A 24230-nucleotide genomic window follows, 5' to 3' on the forward strand; every position below is an offset into this window, starting at 1 on the left:
TTATCCGAAATGTTAAGTAAAAGCAGCAGCGGGTTGTGATCTGACAGCGTACACGGGAGTACAGTAACGTCTGCGACCCAGTCATTGGCCCCCTTACTAAGGAATCAATAGTCCAATCCTGACCAACTGTTCTGTGCGGGCGTAGCGTGCGTTCCCTCCTTGGCCGCGCCATTGCACAATCTCCATACGTGAACTAGGCCAAACTCTAGTATGGCACCGTTAATACTGTGAGAGATTTTGGGTGAGCGTATTCCTTGCGTGCTGGATTTGTCCAAGTGAGAGTCTAAATATGTGTTGAGATCTCCCCCCTACACTATAGCTGAAATCCGGCCATTCATGCATAATGCTGTATAGTCGTGTAAAGGTTGCAGGTTCATCTACTATGGGCCCATGTACATTGATAAACGTGACCAGGGAGACCCCCAGTTTGCCATGTACCATGGCATACCGTCCGTCTTTGTCAGTGTATTTTTTTATATGCGTGAAAGAAAGCCCTCTTTTAAAAAAAATGAGCACCCCCTAGCATAGGAGGAGTACGATGAAGCCAATTTGTACCCAGACAATTTTAGAGCAATTTTAGTCTCAGAGGTCGCCTTCAAATGCGTCTCCTGGAGGAGAGCGATCTGGATATTGTGACGATCTAAATAGGCGAACCCTTGCCTAATTGTTTTCGGGGAGTTGAGCCCCCGAACGTTCCACGTGACACAGTTATATTTCCCACCCATATCCAGATTTAACCACTAATTCTTCAGAGTTCCATATCTTGCTGCAGTAAGTTAATAGTGCAATCAACGCAAGTCTCATCTGACATGCCGGTACAATCACAGTGACGCACCTCAATGTCGAACAAGCCCAACCCCCCCTCCCACACCGCATGCCCCAATTGCTAAAGCCATCCCGTAGTGAAACAAAGAACCCCCCAAAACAGTTCCATAAAGAACCAATACTATGGTGTGGTGAACACAGGTTGGTGGAATCCGCCAGCCGAGATCCCAAGTGACGTAGTCACATAGGGGGTCACCCATCCGATCCTCTGTAGGGGAAGAAAGTTAATCAGTATCTGCATATTCTGCTATTTATGAAGAACTATGCGTTTGGGATTTAGAGTACGTCCCCCCCCCCTTTGCCTATATACCTGTAGTGCAGTTATGTATGTTTTACCCTGTGGTCTACACGCCCGCCATTTCACCACCCATCCGTGTCCACCACTTATCTGTGTCCCTAGGGAGCATTGCCCATAAACCAGTGAGTTCCTTCCCGGCACCACAGTCAAGCAGGGGAGGGCAGACCCTCATTCAATGTCAGAGGCGCCCTCACGCTCCTCCTGCTCGCCCCTGGGTGACCTTCTGCGCTGTGCTTGTGTGCTTTTCAATTGCAGAAATGTGAGCACTTCTTTGGGCTCATTGTAAACTGTACTCTTGCCGCCGTCCGTTACCCGCCGCCTGGCCGGGTAAATCCTTGCATATGGAATGTTGAGGTCCCGTAGTTTCTTTTTCACCACCATAAACTTCTGCTGCGCTTCTTGAACTTGCGGTGTAAAGTCCAGGTAAATGGAGATGTCCATCGCTTCATGTTTCCGACTGCCCAGGTCACGGACCTTTCGAAATGCCACGTCCCGGCCTCTATAATTCAATACTTTCGCAATGATCGGGAACAGACGCGCCCCGGGTGGAGGCGGCGGTGCCAAGGATCTATGCACCCTTTCAATAATGAACACATCTGAGAACGTCTCCCTCCCCAGAAGCGTGATCAGGAGATTTTTGTTGTAGCACTCCATGTTGCCCACGTTCGTCAATTCTGCTATCCACATGAAGTGCAGGTTGTTACGACGGGATCTCGCTTCCACATCTTCTGCGTTCGCTATGAGCGTTACTAGGGTCTTGTCAATTTTCTCTTGCTTTGTCTCTAGTTGGTGGTGAACATTTTCAGCGTCTGATATGCGTCACTCCGCCATTTCTATTCCTTCTGTGTGTCTATCCAGGCGTTCGGACATGCGGTCTACTCGGAAGGTTAAAGCTTCAATTTTTCTATCAATATTCAATAGCAATGATTGAATCGTGAACATGGACTGGGAGGGGGGCTGATCATCCGTGCCCTGGTCGACTGCCTTCTTTGATTGTTCAAAGTGAAGTTTGGATTGATTCCTGTCTGGTTTCCCCATTTTTGAGTGTTACTGCAGTAGAGCACCGTTGCTCAGTTCTCACCCCGGTATGAATGGCTTTCAGCTGTCACAGTGAGGAGGGCAGCAGAGCGTGTATGGGCTCGGATCCCAGTCTGTGTGTCCCTACATCCACAAGTTTCGTTCTGGCCGACGCCAGGGCTCACTAGAGGGGGTCTGGAATTCCCATTACTCACCAAGGGGCAACAGTCGCGGTATGCAGGTCGTATCGCACCTCCACCGGCGCAGCAGCGGTGCAGAATGACACCGGATAGCACTCTTCAGCACACTAAGTCCCAAAGATGATGCGCTATGGCCTTCCGCTAAGCAGGCGGGGAAGCCAGCCCAGAAACAAGCCTCAGCCTTGGTGCCCGTCAAACCTTAGTGTGCAGGGGAGAATAGCAGCAGCGCTGGTAGTGTCTGAGGGCTCCACCTGCTTTTGAAAAGGGTATGACTGGGCGTGCCAAGCCACTCATGATGAGCACCGCCTCCTGCGTTGTGAGTGTCTGCGCCTTCCACACACTGACCGCAGCGAGGCAGGCAGCCAGGTCGCGGTTCGTGCTCTCCTCGGCCGCAGGCCTCCCTCAAGCAACGGACCCACGCAGTGCCCAGGGTGCAGCAATGCAGATATCTTTCCACTCGTGTCCCGCACTGCACGTCAACGTTTTTACGCCGTCGCCCCTGTGTTGCAACAGATCTCCGCTATCTCTCATCAATGTTGGGCACCCTGGGGTATCCTCGGTCACTGCAGCCGGGCTCCCCTGCCCGCTCATTCATGGCATCTCGGTCCCATGGCAGAGCGCTCTTACAGTAGCAGCGGGGTCGGGCCCTCGTTATATTGTCCTCCAACCAGCACTGCCACGAATCTTGGTTCTTCAACGGGCAGCGTCGGGCAGAGCAGGGATCACAGCAGTAGCTCCCGGCATTCAGAAAAGATCCTGCTTGTTGTCCGCAGGCCAGTCTTCGTTCTTCCTTCCCCCTCAGTGCAGTCTCAGCGGGCAAGCGGGCTTGCACATGCGCCTACATGGCAGACCGCAGTTGGAGATCTAGGCGAGTTTCCACTCTTTGGGAGAAGCTGTAGCGGCAGAAACTGGGTCCGCGAGCAACGTGTCCCTCCGATCAAGGTATTTGCGCTTTTTAGGGCGTTTTGCAGGGTATATGCAAAGGATATTTGAAGGATAGATAAGCCACCAAAGAAGTTTGCTTACAGCGCGGCCATCTTCGGGTGTGGCTAGCTCTTGGGTTTGGAAAGTTGTTGTAAGAACTGTGTCTGCTCCTGGTTAGGGGTGTAAATACTCCCCAGTGTCACTTTCCTACCCATCAATCTACCCTTCACTATGACATACCATCCCTTTGGGTCGATGTTTTAGGTATTGCGTGAAAGGGAGTATCCGGCTTTATCCACAATAGGGCCCCTCTTGCAAATGCTAAGTATGTGGTAGCAAACGATTGTCCCCACTATCTACTGCGGAGCCTGAAGGATTCCTCGTTCGTTCTGTGTTTTTACTGCAGCATTACTATCTGCACACCTCTGTAGATGATAAAATGAAAGATATAGCATTTAGCGTGGGAGCCCCTACCTCGAATATTCCAAGATAATAGTTTAACTTCTATTTTTGTCGGCTTGGTAGCCATAGCTGTACCCTTTCTCCCCTCCCTTCCCCTTCTTATTCTGACTTGTCCCCGACCTCAGGACAGGGTTTTATGTAGTGGACCCCAGGGTAGTAAAGAACAAAGCCAGCATAGTAACTCCTCATCCTAGGAGCAGCCGAGCAATGGCCAGCCACCCAAACCTGTAAACAAACAAACACATTACAGTGAGAACGCTGCCCTCAACTTCACTGGTGGGCTACTGTGGTGGAGGTGGGGTGTCAAGGTAGTTCAGGGACGCTGGGTCCATCCAGGCTCATGATGAAGATTATAGGGTCGACCAGTGCACTCTCAGGGATGGTTTTGTGCTTCCCTCTAGGTATCAGACTCATTTATGAATCCGCCAAGTGTCTGGACTTTCATATAATGTCATCACCTGAGTGTGGGGTTACTTTTGGCATGCTGGATTCATTTCCTGTGTTGTCATCTGAGTCATTTGTTAGGTCTCTCGGCTCCGAAGACGTATCCGCCAGTCTGTCTGATTTTTGTGGAGACATAATCTTTGCTACTGCTTGCAGGGCAGCTTTCTTGTCTTGTGTTTGGGATATTGTGGGTCTTCTTTTTTTGACGCTGTCTTTTCCTGGTGGCTCGTTTTGTCACACGAGGACCAGATTGCAGTTTCCGCAAGGGTTCCCCTTTTTTAGGTCTCGCCTGAGACCGCGCATACACTGTCTCTTCGAGACATTTAGTAAGTGGCTTTTAAAAGTGTCACCAGAGGCTTTTGCTGGCCTACAGCTTGCGTTCACGAGCTTGTGCACAGCTGCCATCTGTGTTTTTATTGCTGTAATCCGGCTCCTCTGCTTGCACTACCCCCCTCCCTTTCCTCCCTCCCTCCTGGTCAGCTTCATTTGTGCCTTCTAGCTGTGAATCATGCTCCTCTGCTCGCCCTCCCTTCTCCCACTTCTCTTCGTCAGTTTCATTTGTGTCTTCTATCACTGTGAATACTCCTGCTTCCACCAAGCACACACCATCAGTCGTCAGTGCACGCTTTCCCCAGGCAAACACACCACCAGCCGTCAGTGCACGCTTCCACCAGGCACACACACCACCAGCCGTCAGTGCACGCTTCCAGCAGGCGCACACACCACCAGACGTCAGTGCACGCTTCCACCAGGCACACACACCACCAGCCGTCAGTGCACGCTCCACCAGGCACACACACCACCAGCCGTCAGTGCACGCTTCCACCTGGCACACACACCACCAGCCATCAGTGCACGCTTCCACCAGGCACACACACCACCAGCCGTCAGTGCACGCTTTCACCAGGCACAGACATCACCAGTCGTCAGGGCACACTTTCACCAGGCACACACCACCAGCCGTCAGTGCACGCTTTCACCAGGAACACACACCACCAGCCGTCAGTGCACGCTTCCACCTGGCACACACACCACCAGCCGTCAGTGCACGCTTCCACCAGGCACACACACCACCAGCCGTCAGTGCCCGCTTCCACCAGGCACACACACACCACCAGCGTCAGTGTACACTTTCACCGGGCACACACCACCAGCCGTCAGTGCCCACTTTCACCAGGCACACACACCACCAGCCATCAGTGCACGCTTTCACCGGGCACACACACCACCAGCTGTCAGTGCACGCTTTTCACCAGGCACACACCACCAGCCATCAGTGCACGCTTTCACCGTGCACATACACCACCAGCCGTCAGTGCACTCTACCACCAGGCACACACACCACCAGCCGTCAGTGCATTCTTCCACCAGGTACACACACCACCAGCCGTCAGTGCACACTTTCACCAGGCATACACACTACCAGCCGTCTGTGCATGCTTCCACCAGGCACACACCACCAGCCGTCAGTGCACGCTTTCACCAGGCACACACACGCCACTAGCCATCGGTGCACGCTTTCAGCGGCCACACACACCACCAGCCATCAGTTCATGCTTTCACCAGGCACACAGCACCAGCCATCAGTGCACGCTTTCACCAGGCACACACACACCACCAGCCGTTAGTGCACGCTTCCACCAGGCACACACACCACCAGCCGTCAGTGCACGCTTCCACCAGGCAAACACACCACCAGCCGTCAGTTCACGCTTCCACCAGGCACACACACCACCAGCCGTCAGTGCACGCTTTCACCAGGCACACGCACCACCAGCCGTCAGTGCACGCTTTCACCAGGCACACACATCATCAGTCGTCGGTGCAAGCTTTCACCAGGCACACACACCACCAGCCGTCAGTGCAGCAGCCAGGCTCTTCTCAGAGTTTCTTGGTAAATATGTGTTTAATGCCTGAGAGGGAGTGGGTTGAGTTTCCTTAAATCATGCTGAGTATGCAGGTGCAGTGCATGAACTCCTGTGTGAGTGAGTAATGCTTCCTGGGGCTCACTCCACACTTGTAAATTGCGCCTGCACCAGTCTTTTTCTCATTTGCAAAGTTTGGCGCATGCTCACAGCTAGGCAGCCCCCACACCCCCTGGAATGACTGCTTCCTACAATCAGATTGGAAACAACATTCAGAGCAATGAAAACAAGTTCATTTGATGCAAAGAACTGTTAACAAAAACCATGTCCAGCTATTGTGGATCTGGCAACTTAAACAAAACAGCAACAAAAAACAAACAAGCATTGGCATTGCCAATAGGTCTCGCTTTTTGGACCCTATAAGTATTTAGTTATGCAGCAGAATATCCTTGGTGCAACAACACCAACTGTTGCATGGCTAAACACTTATAAGGTCCCAAATGCGAGACCTATTGGCTATCCCAATGCTTATTATAAGCCTCTAGCCAGGCCCATGTTTCTTCCAGGGAGTCAAAGAAGTGGGTTGCTCCATCCAGGATGTTTCGGAGCTTCGCTGGATAGATGAGGGATTATTGCAGGCCTGCCTCCCGGATACCTCTCCTAGCCTCTATGAAGGATGCTCTCTGTGCCTGCACCCTAGCCATCAATCAATCAATCAATCAATCAGTGACACTTATAAAGCGCGCTACATACCCGTGGGGTCTCAAGGCGCTGGGGGGGGTGGAGCCGCTACTGCTCGAACAGCCAGGTCTTCAGCTTCTTCCTGAAGGAGAGGTGGTCTTGGGTCAGGCGCAGGTCGGTCGGGAGGGAGTTCCAGGTCTTGGCGGCCAGGTGGGAGAAGGACCTTCCTCCTGTAGTCGCTCTTCGGATGCGGGGGACGGCGGCGAGGGCGTGGTTGGCTGATCGGAGGTGGCGTTTGGGAGCGTAGAAGTTGACTCGGCTGTTGAGGTAGCTCGGGCCTTGGTCGTGTAGGGCTTTGTGTGCGTGGGTGAGGAGGCGGAAGGTGATTCTTTTGTTGACGGGGAGCCAGTGAAGGTCTCGCAGATGTCCGGAGATGTGGCTGGTTCGTGGGATGTCGAGGATGAGTCTGGCTGAGGCGTTCTGGATCCGCTGGAGTCTCTTCTGGAGCTTGGCGGTGGTCCCGGCGTAGAGGGCGTTGCCGTAGTCCAGTCGGCTGGTGACGAGGGCCTGGGTGACGGTCTTCCTGGTCTCGGTGGGGATCCACCAGAAGATCTTCCGTAGCATGCGTAGGATGTTGAAGCATGCCGAGGAGACGTTGTTGACTTGCCTGGTCATGGAGAGGGAGGAGTCCAGGATGAAGCCCAGGTTGCGTGCATGGTCAAGGAACACCAATATTTTGCTATTGTCCAAGGCGTAGGGGCCATGCGCCCTCACCTGCTGCAAAATAGAATCCCGATCCTGGTAGTGAAGTAGCCTAGCCACCACTCGGCGGGGAGGCCTTCCCTGTGCAGGGGCTTGCGCAGGGACCCAATGCACACTATCAAGAATTTGGAGAGGCAGGCAGGGTCCATTTTGGTTCTCAGACAGTTTTCCAGGAATGCCAGCATATTTGAGCCTTTACGCCTTCTGGGATGCCTACAACTCTTATGTTATTGCATCTATTACGCCCTTCAGTGTCCTCCGCACAATGCTCCAGTACGGTCACCCTGGCAGTGAGTTCTTCTAGTCGGGAGGCAGCTTGTTTGTGTTCCGGCTAGAGCTCTGCCACTGCTCCCTCCACTTCTTTTACTATGTGTGTTAATTTATGGTGTTCGGCCTGTAAGAGCCCTAACCCAACTAAAACCTCTCCTATATCCTGCTGCAGAGCTGCCTTAGTGTCAGCTATTGCTGCTAAATCTTTGTCCATATGCAGGTGGAGCGAGACCCCTGTGTCAGCCGACTCGCAACCCTCTTTCTCTGCGGGCATCAGGGAGTCCTCTCTGGTGTTGGACTGCATGCCCCCGGTTTTAACTTTCTGCATGCCCATTTTGGCACTCAGGAGGGCAGGACTGAGTTGTAAAACGTATGCGGCCCCCAGGTTGCTTCCCTCCAGCCCTGATTGTGCCTCACTCGCCAAACTTTCCTAGAGGAGCCAGCATGTTGAATTCAGCGTTTGTTTTGTTTCTGGAGCTGCCAGAGCCACTGATTTCAGTCAGGTTGGATTGACGTGGGCTTCCACCTAACTGTGCCAGCACCAGCAGTCTTATGTAACCCATTCCCAATCTCTTTCTCCGTCTGCGGCAGCCTTGTGAAAGAGCCCCAATTTCTAAGCGTTCCTAGGTTGCCACTGATGCGGGTCCCGTGGATGTTCCTGTGTGGGTGTTCGCCCCTCACCGATGTGATAAAGGCAACGCCAGCTCTCTCTGTATTTTCTTCTCGCCAGCTCTATTGTTTGCAGAGTGGGGCCCCACTGACCTTCCTCCCCATGCCAGTCCCTATTTCTTGAGCACCTTCTTCCCTCTGGGGTTAGACAGAGCTGCTCTGCTTGCCTCAGGCCTCGATAGTGGCCCGACCTCTAGCGCGCGTCTCATCCAATCCCAACTCTTCCTGTATGGGGGGGGGCTCCCTTGTCTATGTCCCTCTCACTGGGCCCTGTGCGCTTCTCACCTTATAGGCGATTCTAGATCCGTTCTGGACTCCGGGCCAGCGGCCTGCCAGGCGCACACTTTCCGACCAATTCAGGCTGTTGGCTCCTGGGCGTACTCCCTTTTAGCTCAGGCCCTGGTGTCTGCAGCTCTGGTGTTGCGCCACTGTACGAAGGCCGCCGCTGATTTGTAGCCGTTATTTCTCCTCTGGGCTCTCCGCAGTATACGTCCTGGCCATACTTGTTGTTGGGCCTCGTGGGTCAAGGCCAGCCCCTCCGGATCCCCCAATCACCGTTGCAGCCGCAGGTAAGCTTCAGTTGGCCGCACAGGGCGGGCGGCAACTCACCGATCTCGGGCCTTCCTCTCCGTCTGTCAATTAGCCCGGGCCTGGTGTCCGCAGTTCCAGAGCTGTGCCTCAGCTTGAAGGCTGCCGATGACTCGTAACCGTTATTCGTTGTCCAAATCCTCCACAGCGCCCGCTCTGACCTTTCTTGTCTCGGGCCTCCCAGGGTCAACTCCTCCCCCGATCACCCAGCCGCTGCCGCAGCTGCCAGCAGGCATCAGTAGGCTGCGTAGGGCAGGCAGTAATTCATGGATAGCTGGCCTCTCTCTCGTTCTGCTCACTCCTCTCCCGGGCATTCAGCCCACGTCGTTTCCTACGATCCTCCCCGCGGACACTTGCCTGTCGCAGGTGGCACCAGCTTCACCCCTTTTGTCGCTTTATGATTATATCGGAGGTATTTCTCCTCCAGGGAGCTGCAAAATCAACTGACTCCCAGAGAATTGCAGGATTTTGTTAGGCTGGTACTGAGCTTCCGCAATCTCTCTTAACCAGTGGGGGAAAAAAAGTATGGGAACTGTGGGCGGAGAATCAGAGGGCGGAAATAACCTGAGAATTGGGCCAGTGGGCGGAGTCAGAGGTGTGGCCAGAAGGAGCAAAACATACCAATTTTTAGTATTTGTTTTGCATTTCACTGACAGTTACAGCTCATTACATGATTTAATTCAAATTGACATTAAAATACATTTGCAAATTGGGATACGTATCCAATCACAGAATGTCCCAAATCCGCTTCAAAGTACTATCACAAGCCATTTGTCTCTCAGTCGTGCAGGTTGTCATCAGCGCTTTTCTTCCCCTTTTCCACAAAAGCAGTTCAAATATGAATTGCAAAATATCCTATTTTGCAAATGTTTTCAACATAATTATGGCTCTGCCATATTTGCTACATAAAACATCATCTGCTGCCTTATCGGACGCTTTTAACTAATAAATTGCTTGTAGCTCGAACAGATGAAAAGTTACAAAAAATGTGACTTGTGTTGCTGCGAAGTGAAGGGCCCTTTGCAAAGGTTGAGTGCTTACCTTTATCACTGCTACATTTGTAAGTTGAACTGGTACTGAGTCAAAATATTTGCAGAGACTGTTAGTATGTGTAAAAATAATTAAGTATCAGGAAATATACTGCATTACGCAGCAGCCTTTTTCTTGCTGCATAAGTTAGTTAACACTGCAGCATAATTTTGTCCTCAATTGCTACATAATCCCAGCGACTTTCAAGCAGGCAGTACATGTTATAAGTGCTTGTGCATGAGGCAAAGAGACTGTTAAGTTTGTGAACTTATTTTGGTGTGCGTGCAAATCCTGCATTGCCGAGCCCTGATAAGTTGTAGCTACTACTGCTGGAAACAAGGCCAATTGAGGTACCAATGGGTGAGGCGGACCGGCATCAAGGGTCCTGGGACCTCAGGGACAGAGTCACTGTCGCTCTAGGGTGTGTTTCTTCGTATGCCTGCCGACAAGTCTGGAGGTGAACTTCAGTATGAGTTGCCTTGGAGATTAACCCACACTTGCCACCCCTAGGTTCAACCTGGACTTTTAAGGTCTAGCGGGGAAATGTGCTCTCTCAGGAGAGTGGGCTGGTGGGCTGGTCATAAAGGCTGGCCTGGTTCCCCAGTTCCAAATTCGGCATCTCTGGCCGAAGTGCCACATCCTCTCCCCCACTGGACACCACACCGCCCCACTTAGAGAAAATGGCACTGCCTTCAACTACAACCAAATTGTGTCCCACTTTAAGCACCTAGATGAGATTCAATTCAAATTATACACTAGACGAGTAATTCGCTGGTTGAAAAAAGTAACAACATTCTGGAAAAAGCAAACACTCATAGGGAATACAGTGTAACACTTTTACACTCCTTATTCAGAAATCAATGAGCGTTTTTGCCTGACAAGTTAAGCACACGACTACAGGGCTCGGAAGGGACCCGTTCCAGTGTTCATTGCAGATATCCTTACAAAACATAGGCAGCATGGTTTAAAAAGACCACATCCCTGAACACAGAGCTGCAGTACACATTTTATGAACTAAAATAGGGAAAACAACTGATGAGGATCACATTAAACATTTTCCAATCCGCTCATCAAGCAGGTATTGCAGTTCCTCCAGGATTGGCGCACTTCCCCACTTGGGAAAAAATGCTGTTCAAAGAAAGATGAGAAAAGAAAAGTAGCGCTTCCTTGTCAAACGCAGTAAAGTGCCGCTAATGTGTTTGGTGGTGAATACAATCAATGAGGCCAACTTGCGCCAACTCTCTCTTGCTTTATTTAGTTATGTATTTATTGTTCAAATTGTAAACCTTTTTCTCACTCCTCCCTAGGCTGCATAGAAAATGTCAGAAAAAGACATTTGCAGCAAAAGTGTTTCCTCTTTTTTTGGATCCATTTCGCAGGGGAACGAATGAAGGAAAGCAGAGGAAAGAAAAGTTACGGTTTTCAACAAGTGACCTGGAGCACAACAAAAAGGTAGAGAATAAGAGAAAGAGAGGGGGGCGGCGGCCAGCGGTGGAACAGGAGAAGTGGACACTGTCCTTGACTTCTCTGGGCAAGAGGGAAACAACAGCCCTTTTCCTTCTGTTCCTGCCCGTCCTTGAACAGCCACGAACGGCCGGGCTAATTCGGCCGTCCTGTGACGCATATCTAAAATAATCAAGTAGGGTATCGGACTGCATTAAATTAAAGAAGTAGGGGCACGCCGTGCCCTGCCGATCCTGCCCACTTCCACCACTGCTCTTAACCCTGAAAACGGTCTTTCTGTTCGTGATGACGTTTCATGGGTGAGCTTAAGCTACTCTTGGCCCAGCCGCCCCACGCAACATTTTCCCAGACCTACTGGTGTTGAGAAGGTCCACAGTTTTTCTGCAGAAAATATTAACACCTTTCCATGTCTGGCATGCTAATGCCATTCAGGTTTTCTCAGTCCCGCCTCATCCCTCAAAAGAGAAGGAGAAACTTCATTGACTGGATCCCAAAAGTGCCCTCCGTGTTTTACAGTGATCGTACCAGAGACCACCATGGACAATCAGCTCTTGTGTTTTCCTCCAGAGCAAAAAAAAGTAAGACAGGGCTGAAAAAAGCCATGGCTAGGTGGATAGACCTCATTAGAATGTGCTATGTTCTACCTAAGAAGCAGGCACCCAAACACATATGTGCTCATTCCTCTCAAAAAGAGGGTAGGAGCACACTGCTTCACTTCTCAACACTCCACCCCAATGAACCATGGTAAATACAGTGTATGACAATACTTACTTCTCTGCCAGTCTTTAGTTTTTCACCCGTGTTGGTGCAGCTAGTTCTGTGCATCTCTAGACATGTGTTTCAGGATATTTGTCCTGTTTCAGTAGAGAACTACACATTCTTTTTGGAGTGCTGGAAATGCTGCCCAAAGAAATCTCAGATCTCTGTGCCCCTCACTGGGCGCAGGTGCAGGAGCCAGAGCTGGCATGTGAGGCAGGGTGCTCCCACTACCCTTCTGTTTGAAAAGGCTCCTTTGAGCCACTGAGCTGACGAGCTTGTGTTGATGCATCTGCGCCCAGTGAGTGGTACAAAGACCTGAGAAGACTTCGAGCAGCATTTCCAGGACCCCCAAAACAGCTTGTTGCTCGCTACTGATCAATGAATGAATCCAGAAATAAGTGTCTAGAGTTATACAGCACAGGCTGCACTAACCAGGGCAAAAAAGCTAAGACTACCACGTTATGTTATCATGCTCTGTATTTAGCATTGCAACATGGGCATCAGTGCAGACATTCATGAAGCACTACTGTCTCGACAGTAAGGATGCAAGGATGGATGTTTGGCCCGTTAGGTCCTGCAGTACATTTTGGTCTGAGTCATTCCACAGACCCACCACTTTGAGAGGTACTGCTTTGGTATCAATTAACAAGGTCAGGGAATTACAGTTAGAAGTATCCAGCAGAAGAACAAGTTACTTACCTTTGGTAACACTCTTTCTGGTGAAAACTCTAACTGCAGATTCATTGCTGCTCTCAAACCACCCCCATTCTTTAGAACGGACTCTTCTCCATTGAAAAAAGTCCAAACCTAGGAATCAGCGCACTGGTTATGCCAGTTCGCTGATTTTCTGAGGGTGTGGACAAGTATGTGAAAGAAGCTGAGATCAGTACTCATGGGTGGCACTTATATGTGGCTTTGTTAATCCTTTCTGGAGCAGAATTAATGAAGTCGTAGGGGAGCTGTAAGGCGCCACCTACTGGCACACAGGAGTACTACTTTACAATTTTTCTGATGACTGGGTATATTCTCAAGATAAGGAATCTGCTCTTAGAGTATCTGCCAGAAGAAGCGTTACAGAAGGTAAGTAACATATTCATTACAGCCAGTTTGAATCTGACACAGAAAACCACAGCTAACGAGTACAGATCACACTCCAGGTGAGTGATATCCTCAAAGTTTTTCTCAGCTTTTGAGATGCTGCATTCCATTTGTACCTTACTTGTTCAGCTCAAGACAATATTTAACTTCAACACTTTCTGATAGTCCAATCTTGTCACCAAAGACATATCTGTAGTTTTGGGCTGTTTGTTGTCATTTCATAGCACAAATGAAAAGCCTTACTGTCACAGTGGTAGTCATATGGGCATGTAGGTTCTCACTGGTCAAAGGGGACACATAAGTTGTGACTGTATCAGGGAGAGAGGTGCACAAAATAAATTATGTTATATTTTCTATTACCTGTAAACTTACTTACTTGCTTGGTAAGAGGGCTGATTTTGCTTGCAAGCATTCTTTACAACATAATAAATGTACTGTTTTGTTGATCAGGGACTATACAGGGGCAAGTTGGTGGATCCAAAGCAGCCTCCATTGTTGCTGACTTATCAGAAACTACGTTTGAGACGAACGACGGGGAACTGAGGTGGGTCACATAGCGGTGCTCTGTGCCATTAGGTGGAAGTGGAAATGATCATTTAGAACATCCTTTTCATTGGCAAGAACTGATTAGGAGGGAGCCAGAAGGCAACCATTCAATAGTTTAAGCGTTTCTTGAGTTCTGAATTTTTTTTGAATTGGTGATGTGATTTGGTTGCAGTGACCTCATAGGTTTGATCTGATGCAATACACTTAGGACCTTGGAGGTATGACTTGTCTGTGGGGTTTTTTAAGAACAAATTTGCTTCAAAGTGTGGTCTGGGAGCTGTAACAATTTAGGAATTTGTTGAAGAACCGTATTCTCTGTATTTATTTGTGTACTTGAGATTTTTGTTGAGCGAAGTTCTTCAGATTGCTTGTCACTGCATAAAAGATAAAAAACTCAATATACTATGACCCGAGGAACAATTACATGGAACAAGTGTAAACAAGTGTTAAATAAACCATTTCCGAGTGATAGCTGAAGCTTAGGCTGAAAAAAGTAATATACAGATATGTCATGATGACTAGGAAAGATTGTTATGAGAATAAATTGGGAAACAATGATTTGAAGGGCTAGAGAGAGTTAGGGCATGCAATGTTGAGGAGTTTCTTCAAGAATTGAGGAACTGTACTGTGTTTTCTGAGGTTATCACACTGTTTATACTTTCTTTGCATAAATGAATTGCACACTGTGAAACGTTGGTTGCGTTATATATATATTTTTATGGTTTAATTGGTGCTTTGTCATACTAAATTCACAGAACAGCAACATACACTTAATCCCCTCGCAGTGATTGGCTTATAATATACATATGTATCAAAACATTTACAATGTAGCTATGGCTCTTAAAAACTGTACTCCACTGTTTTTTATTCTTTAAAAAAAATATTTTGTATTTAGGAATAGTTCATCAAAACATAATACAGTTATAAATTATTACACCGTCTCCCACTTCCACATGATTAAAAATATACAAGACCTATACAAGAAAAGAGAAAAATAGTTAAAATATTGCATGATTCAGATCCAAAAACATGTTCAGCATTTCTTAAATCATAGTTATTGTATACTCCACATATCAATCCACCAAGTATATACTTCATTGCGTGTTCCAGATCTTCTTTATGAACTAGCTCTTAGCACAGATTTTCCCATAGTTTCGCAAACTTCCTATATGACCCCGAATTTAGAGCATATTTTCTTTCACATTCCTCAATCCCATTTAATTGCAAAGTAAATGATGAAAAGTCGGGATATCATCAGTGATGCTACCAGTATCAAAATATATATATATATTTTTTTTTTTGCAGTAGATCCGCTATTAAATCAGGTGAGTATCCTAGCAAAACAGTTTTGAAGTCTAACATCTGCTAAACTTTCCATCTGGCAAAACAGTACTGATTAATTTCTACCCAAAATCCATTTAACTTTGGGCACTTCCAGATGATATGTGTCCACTTCCCTCCTCCCTCCATATTGCAGTGAAAGCAGTTTTCAGAAATCTGGAGGTTTATTTTATATAGAAAATCTGGCGTTCTCTATAAGATCCACTTAGTATAATATTGCATACGTCGAAGATTGGTCGTTTTCAATAAAGAGTACTTGAGTTTATGAATCTGATCCAATGCCTATGTAGTAATCTGAAGCCCTTCCTGGGTTTACCCTTTTTTCTGCGCATTCAGATAAAGTTTGCCTGCCGCCTGGCTTCGTAGGAGGGCGGTCCAGCTGCTGATCGTTTTGCTGATTTTAGGATCTAGCAGCTGCCCCGCAAGCTCACTGGTCTCATTTATATGTATGGGATTGAGTTCCTGCAAAAAATATCTAAACCTAATGAAGGACCATTGAAAAGTTATTTTACTTTGATCAATGCTCAGCTCTACTTCTGTCCAGTTTTTCCAATTCCCATTTAAAAAATACCCTGTTTTGCTAAAACCCTGACTTCTCCATTTGGCTATATCAGCCTGATCTAGCAATGGATCTTGGCCTATATATACATCTGAAAGCAAAGATTCTCCATTAATATTGGGGATCGCATAATGACTAAAGAGTTGTTTTTTTCATTTAATACTCCATTTTAGTGTTTTATATCTTACCTTTTTAGAGGTTTTTATTAGACGCATAAAATCCTTGACATCGTATTCTTGGTGCATTAAATCTATAAAACAATTATCATATCTAATAATATTTAAAATCTTCATTGTTCTGTACATGATATGTGCAAAGTTCGCGAAGTAATATTCTCTCAGATCAGGAAGAGCTAACCCCCCCTCTTCACCAGGTCTATATAGTACATCGATAGTGAGTCTTGATACCTTATTTGCCTAAATAAACATAAAGAACTAGCCTTGTACCACCTTAAGTTTTTTTATTTGGAATGGCTAAAAATAGAAAATTTTATAAGGGTAAAATCTTTATACAAATAATAGTTGCCCGGCCTATTTTTGATATAGGGAGATCTTTTCATTTGATCAATTTGTCATGTATCTTATTAAATAGAGGAATATAGTTTAGAGCATATAGATTGTTGATATTCTCCGTGACATATACTCCTAGATACCTCTCATGCCTAATATTAACCAGTGGACTTAATTCTGTTAATAAAGAGTCAGAAGTATAGTTATAGAGTAATATCTCTCTTTGATATATTTATTCTATATACTCCAATGGACTGATATTTCTGGAAGATATTGAATATTTGTTTTTGGACTTCTAAATTTGTTTTTTTTAAAAGAGCAATATCATCACCATGAAGCTTAATGTTTGTCATGCCGAGCATTGGAGATGTCGAACTACTGATTGTGCACATGGCTATAGCAAGGGGCTTTATTAAACACATGAAGTGTGGAGGTGACAGGTGACAGCCCTGTCTCATTCCTCTAACAATCCTACAGTTACAATTGTATTTGTGTTTAAAATTATTTGTGCTGTAGCCCCCTTATAGAATTTAGAGATTATGCCCTTCAGCTCAGACGGAAAGCCAAATTCAGCTAAAATATGAAAGATATTTTCCCAGCACAAAAGGTTGAAAGCATTTTCGGCATCTAATAAAATAATTTCAGCCGGAATTTTGTTTTTGAAAAAATAGTCCAGAGCCTCAACTAAAAAGGTGCTATTAAAAGACAATAGTTGCCCTGCTACAGATCCACACTGGTCTGTGTGTAAATTGACCCTACGCACCTTTTCGTTATATTTGGTAGTAGTTTAGCTATAAGTTCGAGGCATGTGGGTTGCTGAATTCATATCTGTGCATAGATCGCCGCCTAGTGTTGGGTCCGGATGATTGCACATTGTTGTCCTGGAAGAGTCTTCTAAGTATCATGAGATAGGTAGCTCCTCCCCTGGACTACAGTGCGCATGGGCATCGACTCCATCCTCAGATTGTTTTTTTCCGCCATTGGGTTCGGATGTCTTTGAATTCCCTCTTGTCGGAATCGATATAAAACTTTCTTGAGACCAAAAGGTCTTTAGTCTAATACGTCGGTATAGTCTTGCCTTCGGTCTTAGTTCTTCCAGCTCGGTTCCGAGCCGGATTCTCTACACCCGCGTGCTCTCGGCGCGGAAGGCCCAGTCGACGCTCCAGACCTATCGACCGTCCATCATGGAACGAAGTCCATTCAAGAGATGTCCCGTCTGCAACTCGAAGTATCCCCACATCGACGTCCACCCGGTGTGCAGCAAGTGTCTGTCGCCGGACCACGATGAAGACAAGTGTATGGCTTGTTCACGCTTCAGGTCCGAGAAGACGCTTAAGCTTCGACGTGCTGCGCGCCAGGAGTCCCAGCATGCTGCACAGGCGCCTGTGGACATCTTCGATGCAGGGGATGTCAAGGACGAATCTATCCAGGACATTTCTGAGTCGAACCCCGCGTCGGACGTCGACTACGACTACGACGCGGATGCAGAGATGCTCGAGGCCAAAGAAGTCGTCGACGAGGTAGGAGACGACGACGGGGCCCCCGGGGCCATGGAGGATAGCTCGGATGAGGAGCTTCCTCAAACGGACTCTGGGGCCGTGCCACTTTATAAGGCTCAGGTCGAGGGATCGCCTTTGGGCCTTACCCAAGATCTCACTATGGGTTCTACGGCCCCGCCTTCGGGCTCGGCCACGGACATTGCTGTCGAGCCACTCCCTGGCAAAACAAAACCGAAAGCGAAACCTACGGTCTCGACTCCAGATACTGCGCAGGTGCCATCCTCGAAACCGAAAGTGCGCATCGCTTTGGTCGGCTCCAAGGCCTCAGAGACCTCGGCGCCGAAGAAGCCGAAGGTGGCTGTCGAGCCGAAGGATCAAGGCAAGAGCGTCGAGACGAAGTCTGCCGCGCCGAAGACTAAAGTGAGGGTGGTCGAGCCGAGCGCATCGGCGCCGAAGACGGTCGACGCCGGTAAAGGCCTCAGCGACCCGAAGAAGGCTGTCGGCGACTCGAAGAAAACTCTCGGTGACACGAAGAAGCGGCTGGATGACCCGAAGGTTCTTGCGACCCCGCGTCCGCGTGACAAGGCCAAGGGCACCGCGCCCCGAGAGTCGACTCCAGGTGTGACCTCGAGGGATTCCATTGAACCAGCGCGCCCATCCGCCGCGTTCAACAAGAAGGTGACGGACTCCCTGCAGCGCATCAGGGACGGGACCGCGTCGGTCGGTCCGAAGGATCCTCCGCCTACGAAACCAGTGGAGAAACCACTTAAGGCGTCCACGCCCATCCATTTCACGTTGCCGCCGAAGACGGCGCCGAAGGCTTTCGCTCCTAAGGCAGTCGCCGGCGTGCCCAAAAAGGTCTCCTCTGAGCCGGTCGTCAGCGGTGGTCCCCGGCCCGCGACCTCGACGACCTTCAGTGGACGAGCATCAGGAGCACTTCATCGATGCCGAAACGGGCAAGCTTTCCCTCCCCAAGCGGAAAATCGCCCCAGAACGTCCAATGGAGTCTTACAAGATCCCTCTCAAGAAAAAGAAGGACTCTACTTTCACTCCGGCCTTGGTGGAACCACTTTCCCCACAGACTCACAATGTTTCGCCCACTTACTCGGATGTGGACGCTGGAGAGGGGGATGATGAGGATGAGTACAGGTATCCTGTCTATACAGACCCTGAGGATACCAACGAACCCTGGGCAGCTGGTGATGACCTAGGGGATCCTCAATCAGGACAAGACCCTCAACTTTTTTCAGCAAAAACGTCCCCTACAGAAGAATCTGCAGCTTTCAATGCCCTCATTGAGCGGGCAGCTAGTAATCGCAACGTACAGCTCCATGCTGACCCTGTGGATGTCGATTTCCTTTTTGATACCTTCTCAGTATCAGAAAAAACTGTTAAGACTCTGCCTATGCTGAAAGGTGTTTTAAAGCATGCTGCTGAGATCTTTAAAGAACCTACCAGGGCGAAGGGTGATAAACCCTATGATTGAGAAGAAATACAAGTCAGCGCCTACTGATCCTACCTACATCAAAGGACAGTTGCCTCTGGACTCCCTTGTTGTCTCGAATGCCCGGAAGAGGGCTAATTCTCAGACTACGGGTGATGCTCCTCCCCCAGACAAAGAATCCAAGGTCTTTGAAGCATCGGGGAAGAGGGTAGCAGCACAGGCAGCCAACATCTGGCGCATTTCTAACACACAAGCGCTTCTGGCGCGCTATGACAGGGCACACTACGACACACTGGAGACCCTGTTGCAGCACCTGCCTGATGAATACAAGGAGGCGGCTGAGATGCTGATTCAGGAAGGGAAGTTGATCCCTAACGCTTCGATTAAGTACGCTCTGGACGCAGCTGATACCGCTGCCAGAGCTATAAACACCAGTGTTATGCTACGGCGACATGCCTGGCTGAGAATCTCTGGATTTAAGCCAGAAATCCAAGCCACCATCCTTAACCAAACAGTCAACCCAGATCACCTGTTTGGCCCGGAGGTTGACACCACCCTAGAAAAGATAAAAAAGGACAAGGAGACTGCGAAATCCATGGGTGCCTTACAGTCCCAGCAGTTTCGGGGTGGGTCTTTTCGTCGCTCAAGCACTAGAGGCGTTTCCAGGGGCCAGCTCTCCCAGTCCACGCAGTACTACAAGGGCAACACTCAGTCCACATACACCAACAAGAGTCGAGGTGGATATCGTGGTAACAGCGCCAAGGGCAGGGGTCGTGGAAACAACAGCTCCAGATCCTCTGCCACCAGCAAACAGTGACGCCTTGTCACTGCCTCCCAACCATACAACACCGGTTGGGGGGAGACTCCAGCGATTCCTGCCCGTCTGGAAGTCCATCACCACAGACAAGTGGGTAAGGAAACTTATCCAATACGGTTATTGTCGGGAGTTAACATCCACTCCACCCAACATGCCCCCAAGAAACCGTCCTATGTCGGACGAGCATTTGCACTTATTGCAGCAGGAAGTCACCGTTATGCTGCAAAAAGGATCAATAGAGCTCGTTCCTATGCAAGAAAGAGGCACAGGAGTGTACTCCCTGTACTTCTTAATACCAAAGAAGGACGGGTCCCTCAGGCCCATTTTGGACCTCAGGCCACTCAACCATTACATCCTGTCGGAGCACTTCCATATGCTGACCCTGCAGCAGGTGCTCCCGTTGCTCAGTCAAGGGGATTTTCTCGCAACTTTAGACCTAAAGGATGCGTACTTTCACATTCCACTGCACCCTTCACACAGGAAATACCTCTGGTTCACCATACAAAACCAGCACAACCAGTTCAAGGTTTTGCCTTTCGGTGTCACCACGGCACCCAGGGTGTTCACAAAGTGCCTGGCGACAGTGGCGGCGCATCTCAGGAGACGGAACATACACGTCTACCCTTATCTGGACGACTGGCTCATTCAGGCAAAGTCAGCCCAGCAGTGTGCCGCCCACATGTCCAACACCATTCACCTCCTGCACGATCTGGGATTCTCACTGAATTACCCAAAATCCCACCTCCAACCCGCCCACATACGGCAGTATCTGGGTGCGACCGTAAACACTCTGGCAGCCACAGCACAGCCAAATTCAGTGAGGGTCAACAGCATTCAATCGCTGATGCAGAAGTTCAGACCTCAACACTCGCTTCCAGCAAGAGTGTTCATGCAGTTGATAGGCATGATGGCCTCCTGCATTTCCATAGTCCCGCACGCGAGACTACATATGCGCCCGCTTCAGGAGTGCTTAGCACGTCAGTGGACTCAGGCTCACGGGCAGTTGAAAGACCTAGTGTTGGTGAGCGGTCGGGCATACAACTCTCTGCATTGGTGGAATCCACGAAACCTTTGCAAGGGCCGACCGTTCCAAGAGCCTGTGCCACAGATCATCCTGAAAACGGACGCCTCTCTCCAGGGATGGGGAGCTCATGTACTCCACTACACAGTTCAGGGACTATGAACGCAACAGCAACGGAAGATGCACATCAATGTTCTCGAACTGATGGCAATCTTCATGGCACTCAAAGCCTTCAAAGTACATCTGTGCAACAAGGTCGTGTTGATCCGGACGGGCAACATGACGGCCATGTACTACATTCAAAAGCAGGGAGAAACACACTCTCCGCAGCTGTCTCATCTGGCTCAGAGCATGTGGAAGTGGGCCATTCAGAGGAACATCTTCCTCATGGCAGAACACCTCCCGGGCAAGGACAATCAGATGGCGGACCTGCTCAGCAGGCACAGCCACCAAATGCACGAGTGGGAGATACATCCATCAGTCCTCCACCCGTACTTCCAAAGGTGGGGTCATCCAGAGATAGACCTGTTCGCCACAAGGGAGAACGCAAAATGCCAAAGCTTCGCCGCCAGGTTCCCACACCCACAGTCGCAGGGCAATGCGATATGGATGAACTGGTCAGGCAAATTTGCGTACGCTTTTCCCCCAGCACCTCTGATACCGCTGGTGGCACGCAAGCTCAGGCAGCACTCGATGACTCTCCTCCTGGTTGCTCCAACGTGGGCTCGCCAACCATGGTACACCACGTTTCTGGAACTGTCCGTGGTACCGCATCAGAGGCTACGTCTCACTCCCAGCCTTCTGACGCAGAGCCATGGCGACATTCAGCATCCACATCCGCAACAGCTCAACCTGGCGATCTGGCTCCTGAAGTCTTAGAGTTTGGCTACCTGCACTTGCCTTCTGACTGTATGGACATCATTCGGGAGACAAGGAAGCCCACCGCCAGAGCATGCTATGCGGCAAAATGGAAGCGGTTTGTCGTTTATTGTGCAGACCACAACATTAACCCGCTAGATGCGTCTATTCAGAATATCATCTGTTACCTTTTCCATCTGTACAAATGTAATCTGGCCTATGCTTCCATTCGCATACATCTATCTGTGATGGCCGCTTATCTCCAGAACAGGCAGCACCTCTCACTCTTCAGAGTGCCTGCCATTAAGTAGCAAATTGAGAAAATTGGTGGTTGGGTTATAGTTGCGCTGGGTAACAGTGATAACAGTAAGGATGAGAAAATATAAAAGCTCCAAGGACAAGGTTTAGACCACCAATCTAAACACAACAGGCATGAACCAGTCAATGCCCTAATACACAACACAACATTTATCCTGAGCTAGCACAACAATTCGCTTTGCAACCAACGGACAAATCACAAATCACTGTTTGTTTTCTTCTCTTCTTTCTTTTATTTCATGCGTTGATTGCCTGCCATTAAGGCCTTTCTAGAAGGACTCAAACGAGTCATTCCTCCGCGGACTCCACCAGCTCCGGAGTGGAACCTCAATGTGGTCCTCACCCGGCTGATGGGTCCTCCCTTTGAACCACTGCATTCCTGCGAGATTCAATTCTTGACGTGGAAAGTGGTTTTCCTCATAGCGATTACGTCGCTACGGCGAGTTAGTGAACTGCAAGCCCTAACTATCCAAGAGCCATTTATTCAAATTCATTCTAACAGGGTGGTGCTTCGCACTAACCCTAAATTCCTTCCTAAGGTTGTGTCTCAAATCCATATCAACCAGACTATTGAATTGCCTGTTTTCTTCCAAAATCCTGAGTCATTGGCGGAGAGAATGCTCCACACCCTTGACGTCAAAAAGGCCCTGATGTATTACATCGATAGGACCAAGGATTTTAGGAAGACTAAGCAACTCTTTGTTGCCTTTGCACCACACCACAAAGGCAACCCCATTTCTAAGGCTGGTATTGCTAGGTGGATCGTTAAATGTATCCAGATATGCTATCTGAAAGCCAAGCGTACTCTCACCATTCCACCAAGGGCCCACTCCACCAGAAAGTTGGGGGCCTCTATGGCATTCCTTGGAAATATTCCTTTGGAAGACATTTGTAGAGCAGCCACATGGTCTACCACACACACATTTACAAAGCATTACTGTGTTGATGTGCACTCCAAACAGCAGGCAGCTGTACGGCAGGCTGTTCTCAAAACACTTTTCCAAACTGCTGCAGCTGGCACGGGCGGCCGCCGTTAATGGAGGGACTGCTATGTATTCTATGCATAGATATGAATTCAGCAGCCCACATGCCTCGAACCGAATATGCTACTTACCAGTATGCATCTGTTCTTGGCATGTAGGGCTGCTGACATTCATATCGCCCGCCCTCCTCCCCGGCGTCCGTAGCAGCTGCAGAATTCACACATACTTCTAGCATGGTCATCATTCACTTAGTTTCACTCCATCTTGGCCACAATGGCTAAAAACAATCTGAGGATTGAGTCGATGCCCATGCGCACTGTAGTCCAGGGGAGGAGCCACCTATCTCGTGATACTTCAAAGACTCTTCCAAGACAACAATGTGCAATCATCCGGACCCAACACTAGGCGGCGATCTATGCACAGATATGAATGTCAGCAGCCCTACATGCCAAGAACAGATGCATACTGGTAAGTAGCATATTCGTTTTATCATCTGTGTCCAAGAGGCTGATAGGCCTGTAAGAATTCACATCCTCTTTATCTTTTTTCAAGAAGCTAACCACCACAGCCGTGCGGGAGGAAGATGGTATCTCTTCACCCTGTAGAATATGATTAGCTAACAAAACGAGTTCCTGATTTAATATTGCTCAATACTAATGCTCCTCCATCCTTGGAATCCTTTCAGGTGCTTACCTCGTTCGAGAAATCTTCCTCCCAAAGGGGGGTTTGCTCAGTTAACCTGGCCTCCCAACTAGTCATTTTAGTCACCTTCCGCCATGCCGTGACCACGGTCTGTGTGTGGGTCAGGAGCGACAAAATCACCCCTCTCCCCCCATTCAGGACCGAAAGACAGCTACCCCTGCCCAAAGCATGGTGATCAACCCGGTAGACCAGTTCCTCGGGTGGTGAGAAGACCCACCCATTAACTTTAACCAGCTGTGCTGCCCAGTAGTACTTTCTCATGTCCGGTTTGTCAGCCC

At 48.9% G+C, this 24230-nt stretch overlaps 1 protein-coding gene across 1 annotated transcript in view; it reads left to right on the forward strand.

The window, feature by feature from the left end:
- Positions 1 to 24230, forward strand: part of AAAS (aladin WD repeat nucleoporin) — a 414919-nt gene that overhangs the window by 258982 nt on the left and 131707 nt on the right. The window contains exon 13 of the mRNA XM_086936522.1: positions 13806 to 13899. Coding sequence (XP_086792648.1) covers positions 13806 to 13899 — 94 coding nt within the window. The remainder of the gene's footprint in view (positions 1 to 13805; positions 13900 to 24230) is intronic.

The sequence above is a fragment of the Lissotriton vulgaris genome, chromosome 1_1 (genome assembly GCF_964263255.1).
Source record: "Lissotriton vulgaris chromosome 1_1, aLisVul1.2, whole genome shotgun sequence".
In the NCBI taxonomy this organism is placed as follows: domain Eukaryota; kingdom Metazoa; phylum Chordata; class Amphibia; order Caudata; family Salamandridae; genus Lissotriton; species Lissotriton vulgaris.